This window comes from Balearica regulorum, chromosome 1 (assembly GCF_011004875.1).
Source record: "Balearica regulorum gibbericeps isolate bBalReg1 chromosome 1, bBalReg1.pri, whole genome shotgun sequence".
In the NCBI taxonomy this organism is placed as follows: Eukaryota; Metazoa; Chordata; class Aves; order Gruiformes; family Gruidae; genus Balearica; species Balearica regulorum.
In genome coordinates this window covers 1,647,884-1,665,640 of record NC_046184.1, presented here as the reverse complement: position 1 = coordinate 1,665,640, position 17,757 = coordinate 1,647,884, and the positions used below count along the sequence as shown (strand labels likewise).

The 17,757-nt window shown below is 49.2% G+C and overlaps 1 protein-coding gene across 1 annotated transcript in view; it reads left to right on the top strand.

The window, feature by feature from the left end:
- The first annotated feature begins 2,078 nt into the window (after positions 1-2,078).
- UBE2H (ubiquitin conjugating enzyme E2 H) overlaps positions 2,079-17,757 on the top strand; it is a 55,974-nt gene continuing 40,295 nt past the window's right edge. The window contains exon 1 of the mRNA XM_075751566.1: positions 2,079-2,337. Within this exon, the coding sequence (XP_075607681.1) occupies positions 2,285-2,337 (53 nt within the window). The 5' untranslated portion in view covers positions 2,079-2,284. The remainder of the gene's footprint in view (positions 2,338-17,757) is intronic.

The window sequence follows — 17,757 nt, the reverse complement described above, 5'->3', positions numbered from 1 at the left end:
TCCCCGGGCAGGGTGAGCTCTGGACCTAGCACACGGCTGTTGTATCCCTCTGGATACTCATCTTTGCAGGATCTGTGTCCGACTGGCTCGCTCTCCTGTTTCCCATTCCTTGTTTCACTGTCTCCCCCACCTGATGCGGGCTTTTTGCCCCGGCCTCAGCCCCTGTACGCGCAGAGATGCCCACAGCCTCGTACCCAAATACCTGCCAGCATCTGACCTGGCAACCAACTGCCTGAAGCAGATCTACCTGGGGGCTAATGTCCTCCCTGGGGCGATAAATCGCCTGGGCCAGAGTACAAAACCCCGGAAGATGAGGGTTAGGGCTTCCCATGGCTCGAGGCCACGAAGCTGGGTGCTGGGGAGGGACTGGTCCCTGGGGAACGGGGAGAAGCAGCCAAGGAAGGCCTACCCTGATCTGTCAGCTCTGTCCTCGAGGATGTCAGGAAAGGGGCTGCGAGGACAAGCCAGGCGCAGTTGGACCTTCTCACCCCGGGTCTGGTGCAGCCCCGTGGGTGTGGGTGAAGGCACAGGGACGTGTCATTCCCTTTTTTTTTTTTTCTTTTTTTTTTTTTCTTTTGAGCAAAGGAACCCCCTTTGGAGGGGGCTTGCCTCTGTTTCCCCAGCTCTGGGATTTCTTCTGCATCTCATCTTGCCCCATCCCTTTTGGGGCATTTTCTGGCCACCCCGTTCCTCAGAAGGTGGCAGCTGCCTCGGTCAGGGCTGATCCCCACTCTCCCTGCACCCCAAAACTTGTGGGTGCACCTGCCCACCCTGGGGGGTTCCTACTGGCTTCTTGGGTGGGTGCTGGCAGGAAACCCCTGGGGAGCAGCAGGGCTGGAGTTTGGGTGGGTCCCCTTCCTTTCCTAAGAGGGTCCTAATTGCTCCTAACGAGGAGCTGCTTCACCCCAGGGCCAGGCTGGGGAGTTGGGGTGGAGATGGGGGTGTCACCCCCCACACACACACACCCTGGGTACCCCAGAAGGGTGAGGATGGGCTGGGCAGTGGGGTCTGGACCCACAGCTCCCCTTTTGTTAGGCAGATGAAATGCAACGATTTAAAAAAAATAAGATAAAATCCTGATTTTTATTCCCCCCCTCCCCCCCCCCCGTTCTCCCAGTTGTCTGGCTCTGGTCAGGGAGCATCGAGGCTGAGGAAATGGGGGACCCTCTACCCCCCAAATACAGCACCGTTCCCCTTTGTCCCCCCCCAAATTCCTCCCAGTGTAGCTCACCCGGGGTGCGGATCTGCCCCCCCCTGGGATGCGTTACCTCCTGTCCCAGCCGGACTCGGGGCTGGAGAGGCGCATTGTGGCACTAAACGGAGGAAATCACCCCCCCACACACGCATGCTTGTGGGGTGAGGTTACCTCTTCTCTCAGACTTTTTGGGGTTCATCGGCTGCGGCTCCTTCCTGTGTGAGGAGGAAACGTTGGGGCAAATTTTTTGGGGTGATGCTGGGGTCAGGAATGCGGGATGTCCGCCCCGGGTGTGGAGGTGCCACACCAGAGCCCCGCCGGCTTGAGAGACACCCATCAACACCGTCGTCACGCGCCCCGCTGTCATCTCCGGGGTGCTGGCGGGTGCCTGCTCCGTCCTGTCCGGTTGGGTAAACTGAGGCACGGGAAATGCTTTGCCGGTGTTGCACCGGAAAATCGGCACGGTGACTCGTGCCTGGCCGTTTCCCACATCCCTGTTTTGTGATCCAGTGTGGGGAGGAGTTTGGGTTCAATGGTGGCTTCCCCGGGGTGACTCTGGTTACCTCACCGTGACGTCTTGTCGGGTGGGGGACACCTGCGCTGGGCCGCCGCGCCCCGGCGGGGTCTCGAACCCGCGGATCCTCCAACACGGTTTCCCCCCACACACACACTACAACTCCCGGCGTGCCGCGGGGCGGGCGGGGCCGGCGCAGCGTTACCGGCGCAACCAATGGTGACACTAGGGGATGGTGAGGTCACTGCGGGTGACGTCAGGGGTCCAGAGAGAGGCTCCGGCAGAGGCGACCGGAGCGGGGCTCGCGGCTGAGGGAGCGCGAGGCGGCGAGGAGTCGTCGGGGGGGGGGGGGGCACCGGCGGCACCACAGGAGGAGGGCGGCGGCGACGACGACGACGACAGCGACAGAGGCGACAGCGGCGGCGACAGCAGCGGCGACAGCGGCGGCGGCGGGGGGGGGGTCCCAGCGGCTCGGAGCCCGGCGTCCCCCCCGCTCCCCTCGGTGCTGGGCGTCCCCGGTCCGCGGCGGCGGCGCTGACAGCCCGCCCGGAGCACCGGGGGCGGCCGCGGCCACCATGTCCTCCCCCAGCCCGGGCAAGAGGCGGATGGACACCGACGTGGTCAAGCTGTATCCTTCCCGCACCCCCCTAACCCCCACCCCCCCTCCTCCTCCGGCAACCCCCGGGGGCGAGTCCGCCTCCTCGGCCGGGCCTGCAGCGGGGTGGGGGGTGCGGGGGGGGCACCGGGGACCCCCCTCCGGTGCTGCTCCCCCCCCGGGCGGCAGCAGCGCCCCTGTCTGAGGCCAGGCCTAGGCCTCTCCTCAGAGCTGGGGGTTGGCCCTGCCCTCCCCGGAGCGAGGGCCCCCCTTACCGGGGGGGGAGTGTGTGTAACCCCCCCTCCTACCTTCCCTTATGGGGGGGCTTATCCCCCTCTGTGGCTTGACAGCCACCAGCGGGGTTCCCTGGGGGTGTCCCTGCAGGTCCCCGTCCCCCCCCGCCCCTTGGTGAAGGCCCCCCCGGCCTGGGTGCCCTGCACCCCCCCTTGCCTGCCCTGGCCTGCGGCCCAGCCGCCGGGGGAGGGCAAGGAAGGGGAGAACAGCTCCAGCAGCCACAGCCCAAAGAAAGGCTTTTGTGGTGTTTATTATTATTTACTCCCTGATTTCAGCCTGCGTTTCACGAAGCTTCTGGTGCCGGCTTAGGGATTTAATATTTTGGGGGGAGTGGAGGGGGGGCCCATGGGGACTGGCTCACAGCAGACCCGTGTCTGGGTGACGGGGGGGGTGGGGTGGGCAAAGAGCTCCGGGCAGCGGGGCTGGGGCCCGCAGCCCATCTCACAAGAGGTCCCGTTTATGTAACGTTCCAGGTTAGGTTAGGCTTTATTATTTTTATTTTTTTCTCCCCTTTCTGTGAAAGATCTGTTTATATTTTTTTCTCCTGATTTTTATTCTTGGCCCTTTACAGGGTGGCGAATCCTTTTTCTCTCTGTCTGGAGTGTGGGTGGCGTTGAAAAATATCATTGGGAATTTGGTCCTAGGATTGTTTTATTAATAGTTTTTGTTTACAAGGTGGCGGTGTGTGCCGAGAAAGGGTAGAAATGACAAGAGTGGCTGAAATGTTTTTCAGTTCTGTTGACTGAACGTGCCTGACCTCTCTCAGCAGGACTTGGGTCTGGTGGCTCTAACTTGGTGGTATCGAGAGGCTGAGAAATAGGTCTGATTTAGCTTCCAGAGAGAGATAAACAAACTTGGTTGGATTTTGTGGGTTTTTTTGGAGGGGGGGAGGGAGGAGGAGCAGCACCGCTCCTGTTTGTGGCAAGAAGGTGGCTTATCGAAGGAAACTTCTGTTTGACATTCAGCCCGTGCGTTTCTCTCTACAAAGCTGCTCTTCGTGTATTTTTTCACCTTGTTTTTAAGCAAATAGGAAATGACTACCGATCATGCTTGAATCGGAGCTATTTTTATCCGGGGGTTTAAAGTTACACACATGTCATACTCTGCCGAACGCCAATTGCGATCGATGGTTAATCGTACCGGGAGGAGGGTCGGGAATTCCAGCTGTTTAGTGTGTATGTGTGTGTGGGGGAAATACTATCCCTAAGAAAGATTTTCTGGAAAGAGGTCTGGGCTGGAGAGGGGCTGAGGCCCAACCTGATCCACTGCTGCTCTCCTTTCCCCTCCCCCTCTCTGTCTTTTTTTTTTTTTTCCTTCCCCTTTTTTGTTCGATTTCTAGCTGGCATCTCCAGCGATCGCAGCATTTTAGGAGACAAAGAGCAGGTTTTTCTGAAGTGGCTTCGCTCGCTCTGTATTTCTAGCAGCAGCCGGGCCATGCAGTGGTAGGTAGAAAGCCCTGAATATCTGGCATTCCTCCCGACGCTGGGTAGTTTCCGCTCTGCTCTTTTTCTCCCCCCTGACAAAAGAAACCCAAGGCTTTTCCAAAAACGAAGCTCTTGTTATCGTCAGAGCAGCTTTCCTGGTGTTTTGAGGGGTGAGGGTTAGAGCGGTCGGTCTCCTGCGGACAACAAACTTAGGAAGTTGGATGTGTCAGATGACTCTGCTCACCACTCCTCCCTCCCCAGCCTTTTTTTTGTTTGTCTGCCTGACTTGCCTCGCCTGCCCCGGGGTGAGCTGCAGCTTGCTAGGCCCAGGCTCCAGAGACGCTTCCCTGGGGAATCTTCCTCTCTGGAAGCTGATTGGAAATAAAGGTCTGATTCGAGACAGGGAATGAGGAGAGTCTTGGTGGTCACCAAAGGAGAGAGGGCTTATCTGAAGGAATGTACTTGAAGGCTGCTCCTCCCTGGGGCTTGAGGGTTTTGTTGTGTTGGTTTGGTGGGGTTTTTACCCTTTTTGCTGCCATTTTCATTACAGTTTCCCTTTTCAGCCCCTTTTCGTGTCTTTGATGGAGAATAATGGCATGGATTTATGGCCTGCCAAGGGCTACCTTTTTGAGTAGGGAGGGGGTGATGGCAAGAGCGAATAACACCGCTGCCTTCTCCTGCTTTGACAGGTTTAGGAGCCGAGTGTGGTCTTTTTATTATTCCTATTTTCAATCCTAACACGTCCGTGTCCTTTTGTGGATGCCTCTTTGTGAGCAGGGAAGAGGAGAGGTTGCTCAGCTCTCTGGGGCTGGCAGTGTCGGGGGGGGGGGGAAGCTCTGTGTGTGCGTGTTAATGCGTTGAACTGATGTTTAATAATCGCCTGGACGATTATGTGCTGAAACTCTGAGTCACTCATTGTTTCTCTCTTGATCGCGCTCACAATGTTGTGCAAACGCTGGGGAAGGGCCTGCAGCGGGGACCCACGCTGCCTTCCTCCCCTCTTGGGGGGAGCTGCAGCCCCCCACCACGCTTGCTGAAGTTTTCTGGGTGACCTGTGTATCTGCAGAGTGGGGGGCGCTGCCTGCACCCCACCTGCGAGCATGGCTTTGCAGAGAGACTCTCTACCCCCCAAAATACCTTGGCACCCGCTTGCCAGTGGCCCGGAAGCGTGGGGATGTCCCGTGGGTCTGCCGGGAAGCGCTCAAGCTCAAGGCCAGGCCTCTCCAGGTGGCCCCTAGCCAAGGTGCCCCCACCTTGGGGACTGCAGGGTGCCGGAGTTGGCGGTGGGGGGGGAATCCCATTCCTGGTTCCCCCCCAGCTTCGGGGCGAGTTGCCGGCCTTGGAGCTGTGTTTGCAGGGAAGAGGCCTCGGGCAGAGCTCGCAACTCCGTGGATTGGCTGCTCTGTTACTACCCGGAAACTGGGGCCGGGGCGGAGCGAGCCAGCAGCTGATGGGGTGCCCCAACCAGCGTGTTTACACCCGTGGAGGGATGTACCCCAGCACCCCGCAGCCCCCCCCACTCCAGACTGTGGGGCTGTTTGCTACCGGCTCCAACGGTTCCAAGCCGGAGTTTATTGTTCTGCGCCAGGGAGCAACCCGGACGCTCCAGGGCGAGCTGTTTGCAGCCTCCCCTTGGACGGGAGTTTATTTTGCGCTGATTTATTTTCCTCCTTTTGTGGATAGATGCTTCTGGCTGGGTTGTAGTCCCCAAGCTCTATTTTTAAGCATCAGAGCTGGAAAAGGGAAGTGTCACCCTGTTCTGTGCATGAAAAGAATTATAAATAGTGCCCAGCTTCATTTGAATCTCCCTGTTCTGACCAGTTTACAGAGCTGAAGGTTTGTAACACGTGTTGAAACTACCGGGGAGCATTACACATGGAGCATTGCACTCCTTTCTAATTTTAGGCTCGTCCTGAGTCAAGGAGAATAAAGGTACAAACCTCCTTAGTTTACCTGTGGAGTATTTTGTAATCGCAAAACTCCCCGTGTTTGCTCCGCTGCGATCGGCTGAGGCAAAGGGTAGGACACAGTTTACATTTGGGATAAATTCCTTTTTATGTTCATTACAGGCTTACACCGCACTTATCATCCTACTTGAACACCTTCCAAGAGTCGCGTTGAGCAATAGGACGGTCACGTGGCTTTGTTCTCTTTGGCCTGTCCCCAGGGGAAGAGCATGTGCACTGGAATGTCTTGTTTTGGTAGGGTTTGGTGGTGGTTTGTTGTTGTATTTTTGTTAGTTTGTTTTGGTTTGTTTTTCTTTTAAAGGATAGACATTTCTGGAAACTTTTACAAGTCAGAATATAAATTTGAAAATGTCATGCTACGCTGCTTTCTGCTCTACTTCTGGGGCTCTGTTTTAATGAGGTCTCCAGGGATGAGGGTAATCGCGTGGTGGTACTTCAAAACGCACAAAGATGTGGCAACGGCCCCGTTTCAGAACTGGGAGAGCCCCCTCCTTCCCCCAAAGCAGTCAGAAATGCTGGCACAGGTTGTGGCTTATAAGTAAAATCCAGTTAAATGCGGCTCAGGATGTATAGCGCTACCTGCCATTATGAGAACTTTACATTCGTGGATCATTCTGCCAAAAACAACTAGAGGAGAAAAATAAATAAATCATCTTTGTTACCTAAATGACAACTTTCAAGGGTATCATCTTGCTGCTTTTAGTGCTGAATGCAGCGTCTTTGCTGGCGGCTGGATTTTCCCCCCCGCCCCGAAAGGACAGGCTCTTGGCTGGAACTGTAAGTTCACTCTTCCATTGTTGCCTTGTCAGTTTGATCGCGGAGGCTATTGAAGCTCAGGCTTGTCGAACAGACCTGAAAGCGCGGTGCACCTGCTTAATCATATAATTGCGATGGTCATTGAGATGAAACTGTAGAATATGAATTTGGTTAAGACTGCTTGGAGCAGAGTGCCTGTTCTAGCTTGACATCTCGGCCCTATTTAAAATAAGAAAAAGAAAGCCTTTGTATCGCTCTGTGTTTGGGTAATTTTAACTATTTCTCCGTCTCCTTCCCTAGACTCAAAGCAATGATTTTGTTGTTCTGGATAGCATGGCAGTCATCTTCAGGATTATGCTTATGGTACCCAGTTCTTAAGACTAAACTGGCATTAGATTACTAAATGCTCGTTAAACAAATTGTGGAGGTTGTTTCTTTGTAGCAACAGTTTTTTAAAAAAAAAAAAGTGCATGCAGGATTTCAGTAAAACAAGTGGTTTGCCTTGTAAAATGGTGTCCTGCTCTCCTTTCTGCTGCTGTGTCTAGAAGGGCGTGCTTGATATTTCTTCTGTCTTTTCTAGTGAAGCTATACTGTGATCTCTTCAGGCTTGGATTTGTAGTAGGTGATTGTTTTTAAGTGTCATCACGACTATCTTACAATCCCGGCAAGCTTTTGGAAATGCGTCTTGCTGAGTGCACTCCCACGTGTTCGACATTTCTTAGCAGCGGCAGCCAATAACGTTAGCTTCGAGCATGGCTGCGAATCTTGCAAACCCTGTTAAAGTCTTAATATGTAGGATTAAGCAGAAGATACCCCCTGATGAGGCTCCGCATTGTTTCATTTGCCAGGGAAATTTTATATTTAATCTTCACATACAGCTTGCGTTTTGTCCTGATTCTGGTTATTGCTGTACACTGGTATTAAAATTATGGGTTTTTTAAAAAACATTAAAAAATATATATATTATGAAAAGCTTGTAAGCCAAGTCTTGAAGTTGCTGGACTGTTGCTTTGTTGATTCCTGAGCGGCAAGCAGAAGGAGCTGCCCTGTGTTGTGCTGCTGCCTTCCTCTCTGCAGCTCATAGAAAGCAGAGGTGTACTCTTTCAGAGTATTTTCTTACTTTGTTTTTAGAAGAACATCAGTTAAGCACGTATTTGAAGGGGTGATTAATTGCTGTCTTACCTTGTGCCTACCTGTTGTACCTGGAGCCAAGTTGAGCAGACTGTTAATTTGGAAGCCGAGGAAGTAAATCCTGCAAGGTGCTGAGTGCCTCCTTCAGCAGCTCACAGCTGGATCGCTCTGGGAGAAGGTGGTGGCGACTCGCTCCTTGGAGGCTCCGGGTTTGCTGCCTCCGTGCGAATGCTGGCACTGAGGGGGAGATGCCTGAGGACAACGGGGGCTGCCTGAGGGCGGAGGTGGTGGTTGGCAATCCTGCCCTCCTTCCGAAGGGGCTTTCACGTCTTGGGCAGGATCCCGTCCGTGCGTGGAGCCCTCTGTCCTTCCCTGTATCCTGTTGCAAGCAAAAGTGGAGGAGCGCTTAAAGAGTCCTGATAGACTTTTCTCCTTGATTATTATTTTTTTTTTTCTTCAAGTTAAAGCAGCAGGAATTGAGCTGTTAGGAGGGGAAGGGTGCATCTGAAACCACCCCAGCATAGAGCGATTGCTGGTTGCACTATAACTTAATGTTCTCGGCACCTGTTGGTACTTGGTGCCCTTCTTAAACCGTGATTTAATCAGAGTCATAACCAGGATAAACACATAACAGGTTGTTGTTAAGGCAGGCAAGTGCCCACAGTTAAAGCGACAGGCTCCTGTATGGAGTGGGTTCCTAGCCAAAGAGCTATCAGCTTTACTGCCTGCTTAAATTAGAGGTGATGCGATGCTGAGGGAGAGGTGTCTAAATTTTCTGCTTTGCTCTCCTGTTGTTCTGGATGTTATTCTGGCAGCAAAGATGAGAGATTGCTGAATAACATTTTTTATTTTTTTTTTAATATTGAATGTGAATCCCATATGTGGGTGTGCGAACAGGAGTTCAGCGTTTCATTGTGTGTCTTATTGTGTGCATTCAGCTTCCCTCCTTTCACCCCTTCCATTTCCCTGTGGATTTTGTCCATGTATTTCTGGAATAGTGAACATAGAGCATTGCTCTTTGTTTTTCTTCACCAAAATAAAGCTCGCGTGACTGAAGAATCATACGACCTTGCCATCTCTAGTTTCTACTACGTCACGCAGTCTCTGTGCCCGTGCCTGTCGATTCTAGCAGGGAGCTCGCGGATGAACTGCCCTTGCCATTAGAAAACGCCCCGTGTGATGGATCTTCTACCGCGTCCCGGGGAAATGGTCCGAGTTAGTTTTGTTGCTGGCAGAACCGTGCGGTTCTCACGCTTCCCCCCCCCCCCCCCCCCCCCCCCCCCCCCCGACTAATGTTTATTTCTTTTTCTTTCACCTTTTTGTGATGTTCAGAATTGTTTGCTCTCGCTTACTCATCACTCAGGCAATCTCTGCTTAGTCTTTGCCAGGCTCTTCCCCCTCCTGTCCCAACTTGGTCCCTTCGGCCTTATGGCCACTCACCTCTCAACGCTATCTCCTCATCTTCAGTCTTCATCTTCTTCCAGTTCCTGAGCCTCTCTGGTAATGATCTGTCTGAGATTGAGGGTGGATTTAGTCTCTTGGAAAAAAGTGATTTCGCTACCTCTTGGGCTTGCGTAGCCATTAATGATTCTCTGCAAACTGAGGCTGGTACTGGATTCAGGACTAAGACATTATTATTAATTTCTTTTTTGTTACCGTTGCAGCTTCCAAGAGCTGTCCTCTAGTCTTAAATCATTTGACTTACTCCCCAGAGCAAATTGATTCAGCCTTCCAATAGAAGCCAAATCACTCACAGTCCATTTTCTTGGCGTTAGGTGTTTCAGATCAGGTAGAGGGGTGGATCTGCCTGTATCATCTTTAAACTGGGGCAGTGGTGGTCTGTCGACCCTAATCCCTTTTAAAACTGTGAATTACAGAGCATGCCTCTACGTTCAGCGTGATCCATGCACAGGAAAGTGCAGGAGGTGGCGCAGACTTCCAGATATCAGTGACTCAGTGGGAGGAAGGGATTTTTAGGATAGCCATTTTCAATCGCTTTTCAGAGGGTCAAATGCTGTTTTCCGGAAATGATTGCATTTCGCTGGTGCGTGCTTTCCTTGGACTAAATGCTAGAAGAAAAAAGCGTAAAATATTTTCTTTGAGGTTGTACAAATAGAGTGTCTGGGTGGATTATTCTAAAATGTTTCGCACTATCTGGCTGTAGCTGGCTTTAAGGTGTTTTTTTTTTTTTTTTCTGGTGATACTCCCTTAAAAATGAATGTTTTAAATTTGCGTTAATGTTTTCATTAGGAAAAGTCTGCATTTATGACAGTTGCTGCCCTTCAGGGGAGCTTAACCCTGGAGGCATTTGTCATCCCCTGTGAAAGGTTGAGGTTAAAAGCTGACAGTTGATTGTTAGATAAATTTTGCATTATTTCCAAATTCCAGTGGGCTTTTCACCTGGCCTTGAGCACTCTCTCCTGCGAGAGCGGTGATGGGGGGACTTAGCATGTAAATTATAGATGTGCAAATCATTGCTGCCTTCCCGACTGCCTGGGTTCTCTCTGTGTAACAGCTGTTTTTTTTCTAGTCAGTCGTCTATGGACCTTCTATAATGACTGTGTTGGGACAGACTATATTCGAGCGGAGGTGAACAAGAGGGGATGAGGTGGTGGCATGCATAATGAATGAATGGTATTGAGAGAGGATGAATAGTGTCCAGTTTGCCTGCTCCTGAGCAAGGTATGACATTGAAAGGTAAGCTTAAGCGTGTTTGCATTGGAGAGACTCTGGCAGTCTCTGTAAAGTGTGAGATTTTGACTAAAATCTAACCTGATTTAGGATAGGATTAGGTACTTCGTACAGATATCACCCTGATTCACTCAGGCAAAGGTAAAAATCAGTGTGTGGTACTAAAGCAGGCCTGCGTGTCCCTGATTAACCTGCAGTGTGGTAGATTAATAGATGCAAAGTTGAAAAGATTGATAAAATATTAACTTAAGCGCTTTAGCATTTCTTGGTGGGCTGTGGTACTTCATTTTGTCTTGACAGTGGCAGAACCAGGCATGCTGGGGAGCTGCGAGGCGACGTGTCAGGGAAGGGGCAAATGTCTGATGAGACGCCCGTTCTTTTGCAGCAGAAAAGCTGGATGAGAACACAAACCCAGAGGTCTGACCGGAGCTCGAAAATAATTTTCTTCTTCAAGGTGTCTCTAGATCTAGATGTTATTTTAAAACTGTGCTGCAAAACTGTAGTTTAGGTTTTGATCACCATTGAGGACATGGTTTAAGAGTTAAAACTCATCATGGTTTTAGGGGCAGATGAAGCTGCTCCTTTAAGTCTTGCTCAGTCAACTGTAAATGGTTTGAAGCCAGATCTTTTATTTATTTTGAAAAGAACCAGGTTTCTTTTTAGATGCATTTAGAGAGGGGGGCTGTTGGCTTTTCTTAAACCCAGTATCAGCCTTGGGAGAGCTGCACTGAGAGGAACCCGGTGCTTTTGAAACCTGGAGGAACAGAACATGGTATGGAGTTGGTGACAGATGAAGTTCAAAACTTGCCTTTGCCTCCTGGCTGTTCCCAAGCTGGTTTGTATGGGGAAAGTTCCCCCCCCCCTTTTTTTTTTTTTTTTTTTCTTTTTAAGGGTGGGGAGAGGTTTTTCTCCCTGATGATACATTCAATCAAAGCATCTTCATCATGGGAAGCTGGTGGACACTAATGCTCTATTACACTCTCCTTTCCGCTGAAGGCAAATGAGACCGGTTATGTTTTTCTTCCGTCTAATACCATTAATTCAAACTCACTGACCTTCCCCATCAAATCTTCAAAGCCAACACAGCTGAATATGAATGCGTGCAGAGTAATGGTTTCACATAGCAGCAAGGCAAGTTTTAAACCATGCAATAACTGGGCTGCTTTCATGCTGAGCTCATGTTCTACGTGAGAAATGTGTCCGTGTCGATGGGACTTGGGAGCAGTCCGCCGTAGTGGTGCGTTGCAATACTTCTTGAAGGCAGCTACTTCATATTTGGCGGTTGTAGTTTGCTTGGACCAGAGTGACATGTTGTGGACTGATTTCCGCAAAAGTTTTGGTGATGGCCTTGCTTTGTAATCCTCTAATTTGTATGACAGGATTGTAAAGTAAACAAGGCTGAAATAAAGAAACAGCCCTTCTAGGAGTGAAGCACTTACACTGGAAATGTCAAATCTAACTGCGACGTGACTCAGCATGGTTATACCGACTTACTCCTCAGTGCTACCAAAGCCACCTCCTGCTTTTAAGGCTTTCAACCTAGCACAGTGTCAGTTGTCAAATGAGGGAAGCAGTGAAAATAAGGAAGCAAAATGATCAGCGTTTTGTTTAACGGGCCTGGCATCATAGGTAACTTAATACTCCTGTCCTAGGGATGAATCCATGCACAGTTACTGGGCTAAGCTTAGATCCCAAGAGGAGAATGTGGCTTTGAGAGACTGGGAGGGAGGGGAACGACACTCGGTTGAGAAGTTGAGATGTCAGAAATCAGATCCTTGTAACTCCTACCAGAGTCTGCATTCCTTGAAAGGGAAGGTATGCGAGGAGGTGTTAACTCACCCTTCTCGTGGCTGATAGGAGCGACTGCACCCTGCAAGTGAGTTTACGGCTGGTAAGCGTTCTTAAAAATTGTGGACACCGTAATGACTCCAGTGTTTTGTGTAAAGCTCCGAGGTCTTGGATTTAAACAGATTCTGGTGTGTTTGCAAGTGCTGAGAAAGTTATAAGTTGGTCATAATCCAGATTTTTTTTAATTACTTCATGGTTTCTGCCATGTTTTCTTTTGTTTGATGTTGGCAGTGTGACCAGAAGGTTGCCCTGAAAAGGTAAGTTTAAATACTTGCCTTGTTTGGATTAAGAAGGAGGAGATTTCACCAGTAAATGGCCATGCTCTGCTAACTTTGCAGAAGGCAAAAGCAGTGCATTTTACACGTGGAGAAGAGCCACAGCACTAGCAACTGGGGTGGGAGGGGAATCTTAAAACACTAGTTATGGTTAAGTGCAAGACCGAAGAAATATACTCCTGTGGCTTTAGTAAGTCGTTTAAACTGTGAACCCCACTTTAATTATTGGTCACTGCTTGAATTTCCCCAGCATAATATTGAAACTTGCATCGTACCAAATGAAACAAAAAATATTGTAAAATTGAAATGATTAGCAATAATGTACTCATAATGTTAAGCCCTTGCATCCATGAGAAGGCACTGTTTTGCATTTAAAAGCATGGCACAAATGTGCATCTGCTCTGAAATAAGAAAATTTGCTGACCCACTGAAATAAACTTGATGTTCAGTCCTGCAAAGCTTATTGACCACTGGACAATTAAACTACCTGCCCATGCTGTGTTGCTCAACTCGATTTTGCAGATTTAGAGTATAGATTGCTTAGGAGAGGGGTGTGTTTGACTATCGGCCTACATTGAAGTTAGAAGATTAGATTCTTGCATTAGGATTCATAGCGATGCTTCACATTGGTTCCTGCAAGCACACGGTTTGTGCAGATCCTCAGGTACAGTCCCTTGACTCATCTTTGCAGTGACTTCTACTTGCTCAAAATTTGTCCCTTTGCACTGACCTGCTGTAGCTTTTTAAATGTCAGTTCTCTGGAAAAAGAAAAAAAAAATCTTTCATCACTTCAGCATGATGCATTGAAAAAAAGATTCAGGGTTAAGCAAAGAAGATTTGCCTGTTGTGCCTGTTTAGTCATAGCAAGAAATGTGTTCTGTGGGGTTATTGTCCACGTGGGGATTCTAGGGAAGGCGATTTCAGGCTGTCGTGCAAAGTTGCGTGTTGGTTGTGTAAGTAGAGATTGTGTGTGAGAACAGCTTACATTGTGACTGGCTGGTTTGAGTCTGAACCAGCATCTCTGTCCTGTTAGTGCCAAAACCTTTAGTCCTGTGCTGATGAATATTGCATTTGATGTAGTTTCCTTTTTTTTTTTTTTTTTTTGGACTTCAGATTATCTGTTTGCAAGGGCTTCCTGCTCGCTGTGGCTGGGGTGCAGTGGGATTCATCAGGGTCAGGAGTTGCATTATTGTGTTGGCTTTTTTTAAAAGGGTCCTTAAATTGTCCTCTCTGCCTCTTGGTGGCTTCCAAAGTTGCAGGTTTCTTTGGTGCTACCTGAAGTTCAGTGTAATTAGGGCACTTCAGGATATTCCGCGTGCAGCTCGCTCTCGACATTTTTCTGCAGGCTTGGAAGGCACAAGAAGCGAATCTTAGGATGGGTAAACTTCATAATCCTCTGTAGGTCTTGTTTTATTTCAAATAGCAGCTGAGGATCCGTTGCTGAGCACCCAGGGAAAGGCTGCACATTCAGGTGTATGGCGCTATGATGTTGAAGGCTTTTACTCTTCCTTACAAGGCACTTCAACCAGCAGAAAAACCCCTGAAAGAAAAGTGTGTCCTGAGCTGGCAGGTTATGTGCTTCTGCTACTAAGTGTGCCTCGTCAGTGGTGTTAATTTTCTCTTGCTTGTTTTCCTTAATACCCAAAAATTGCGGTCAAGAGCGTGTAAAACACCTGGGGGGTGGGGAACAATATTCCCCTAATTCCTCAGCAAGATATATCATGGATCAGAAGCTGAAATCGCTTGGCTCGTTCAAAGCTGTTGTATATAGGTGTGAATCGGTAACTACTTTTCACCGATTGGTTCTCCTGAAGTCACCCAAAAGGCAGGAGAACTTTGCAGCGTGCACGTTCTTCTCTTAGGAACTGAATGGAGCTGACCGGGCTGCCACATGCGTCACAGAAACCCACATCAACTGTTTTTAGGTCATTACCAGACTGGACTAAATTTAGCATATGAGCCAGAAGTGTGAGGCTTTGTATCCAGCCTCCTGCCCGGTCCCTATTTCTGGGCTGTCTGCTTAGGCTGTGCCCTACAACCAGTTATACATCTGCTCAAGACAAGGAGTGAATTCCCTGGCTGCCTTTTAATCACACGGAGCAGGTACGCTGCTGAGGTTTGTTTGCAGAGTTCCTGAATAACACCAATCCTGTCTGGCTTGACAGTGGTTCCAGGTGGCCCAGAGGAGAAGCTTGGCTAGTTTTTTTGGTTGTCCGTGTATTGGTTGGCTGCCTCTGCAGCCCAAAAGCTTTGGATTGCTGAACTCTTAGTTGCTGTCGGAGAACTGCACTGGTTTGGGGAACGGGAGCAGCTCACACTCGGAGCAAAGGGGGAAGCGCTTTTCTCATTAATCTTAAAATATGTCTCAAGTAGAGAATGTTCCCACCTCCTTTCTTTCGAGCCCAGCACCTCTGCTAAAATTGTCAAGATGGCAGAGATGAGTAAAGCGGGGGGAGGGAGGGAGGGAAATAAGTCACTCTGACAGTACAAGGGAAAATTTCAAGGCTGCTGGGAGCAATGTGCTGGTTCTGCAGTTCCAAGATGCCCTTTGTTTTAACTTCCTCTCTTATTTCGGGATTCTGTTTATTTGCAGTAGGACACTGGTTAATTGGGGGGGTTTCTGTGGATTAGTAATATTGCCATCCAAAATGGCTTAAAGTGTGTCAAGTCGGCTTAATTCTGATTTATTAAAGAAGGCTGTGATAAATGTGTGTCTTTGAAACTCTTGCTGGGTCTGCTGGAGGTCACCTGTAATTCAGAGCATCTGGCGGAGGTCAGCACTAGGCTTTTTGTTCTGTAGTGGTGTAAGCTTTGGGGTTTTTTTTCCAGCTCATCTCTGAAGGAGGAGATACTTCAAACTCTGTGACAAAATCCCACTTTTCAGGCAGCTGCACTCACTAATGACTAAACTGTGTTAATTAGTTTTTAGTGCTGTTGCAGTAGTGTTCCTTTGTCCCTTCTGTAGTGGTGGTCCAAACAGATGATGTCAAGGAATCTTCTGTTTCAGCTGAATTTAAGTAATTATAAGAAAGCACTGCCTTCACTTTCCAAAGCTCAATAGCAAAGTCTAAAAGCTGGGAATAGCAGTGGTCTAACAATAGCATTTATATTGATAGTGTGCCTTGTATTATGGTGATGTATGCAAAACTCAATTACAAAGCTCAGTTTTAGATTGACTGCTTTTTTTTATTTTGATCCCCGTAACAAATTTCAGGTATTGTTATTCCTGCAGGAAACCTTGAGGCAAGCGTTCTTCCTGCAGCTATCAGAAATAGGTGGACATAAATTGGGATGGCTAATTTGTAAAACTCCCCTGGGCTCTGTCATCAGATAAATGATGTGCCTCTTGTTAGGGAGTTGAGAGGGAAGGGGGATAATTAAGCCTGAGCAGATGTGCTAGAACAAGCTCTTTGGATCAGAAGGAAAAGGGAAGGGCTGGGTGATGAGGAGCTCCTGACTCTGGCAGGTGCAAACTTGCTCCTCTGTCCTGGTTCCCTTCTCAAAGTGGATTTGGTGCTCCTGCAGGGTAGGAAGCTTCAGAGAGTTTTAAAATGGCCAGTTGTGAGAGCACCTTCCAAAACCCTTCCAGGGGAACTTCCCAGTCTCTCCCCAGCCCTTCCATCTGTATGGTTCAGAGATTGTTTCAGAGGAAACTGGCCACAGCAACCAGGACTATGTGTTCCTGTGTTTTAGCAACACCTTCTGCTGGTCATGTTATAAAAAAACCCTACTTTTATTGCCTTCCTCCGATTGTGGTGGTGTTGCTTGTGCCGGAGTGGCTTTAATGAACCCCTGCCTTCTTGCGAGATGCTGAGATCGCAGGCTTATTCGCATAGCTAGAGAAAGCCGTGACGCTTGAGAAATAGCCTGGGCGACTTGCTTCTGGTGCAGCTGCTGAGCAAAGGCCTGGTCTTCAAAACCTGGGAACCATTTAAAAAAAAAAAAAAAAAAAAGTATTTGGCATGGCTGAATGCAGCGTGGCGGGCGTCCCAGGGTGAGGGCACCCTCCGTTCTGGGCACCGGTGCCACCCCGGCTCTGCTTGGCCGCGGTTTTGTTGATGGCTGGCGAGCTCAGGCCTGCTGGTGCATTCACATCTGCAAACAAAGCCCCAAACGCTTTGTTAGGCTCCTTCCTTGGCAACTTTTCTGCTGCGTCCCTAAAGCTTGCCTTTCTGTTGCCCAAGGAAGCTCGTGTGGGGATCAGTGTTAGTCTCCAAGTATGGCTCTTTCATGTCTTCCTCTCGAACACAATGTATCTTTATACCTTAAACTTCAGGAAAATCCTGTACAGTTAATCCTTTGGGAAAGGCCAAAACCCCCTCGGAAGCGCTCGAGACTTTTAAAAATACTCGTTAGCAGGCGAGTATTTAACTTCTTGGTGCAAAAGCCAATGGTAGGAACTGGGTGCAAGAGGAATTGCTGAGACTGACAGAAGCACCAACCTGATTTCTTAAATTTCCAGGGCTGATAAAGAAGTGAACTTTTTACAGATGATTTGGTGATTAGCTGACAAAGCTGTGCCCTGTCTGCAGTTAGAGTTAGTGGCTTGATGGATGGGAAACGGCATTTATCGACCCCCTACCTAACCGTGGAAATGTGTGTCTGTCAGTATTTTCTTGAGACTGATAGGTACAGCAGAAGCTGACCTGACTTGGAATAGGTAGAAAGCTGAATGATAGACCCATCTTTATAAACTAAACCTTTAAATACAGATGGCCAAATGGATTGAACTAAATAAAGCTGAGGCAAAACCAGTTGCCTTCTGCATCTTGTCTGTTTACAGCCAGCACTGGGACTTTGGATCTCTTTATGGGATCTACTGAGGAAGCACTGAATAGGTGACAGTGCTCCATGGCTGTCATTACAGAGTAAGAATAAAGGGGATAATTGATTTAATAGCGATGACAATGGCATGATGGATTGTTGTCGGCATTTGTGTACAAAGTTGTGGCACGCAGGACGCTCCTACACCTTTTCTTTTCATGTGAACCTCATGAGGTTCAACAAGGCCAAGCGCAAGGTCCCGCACCTCGGTTGGAGCAACCCCTGGTATTAATTGAGGCTGGG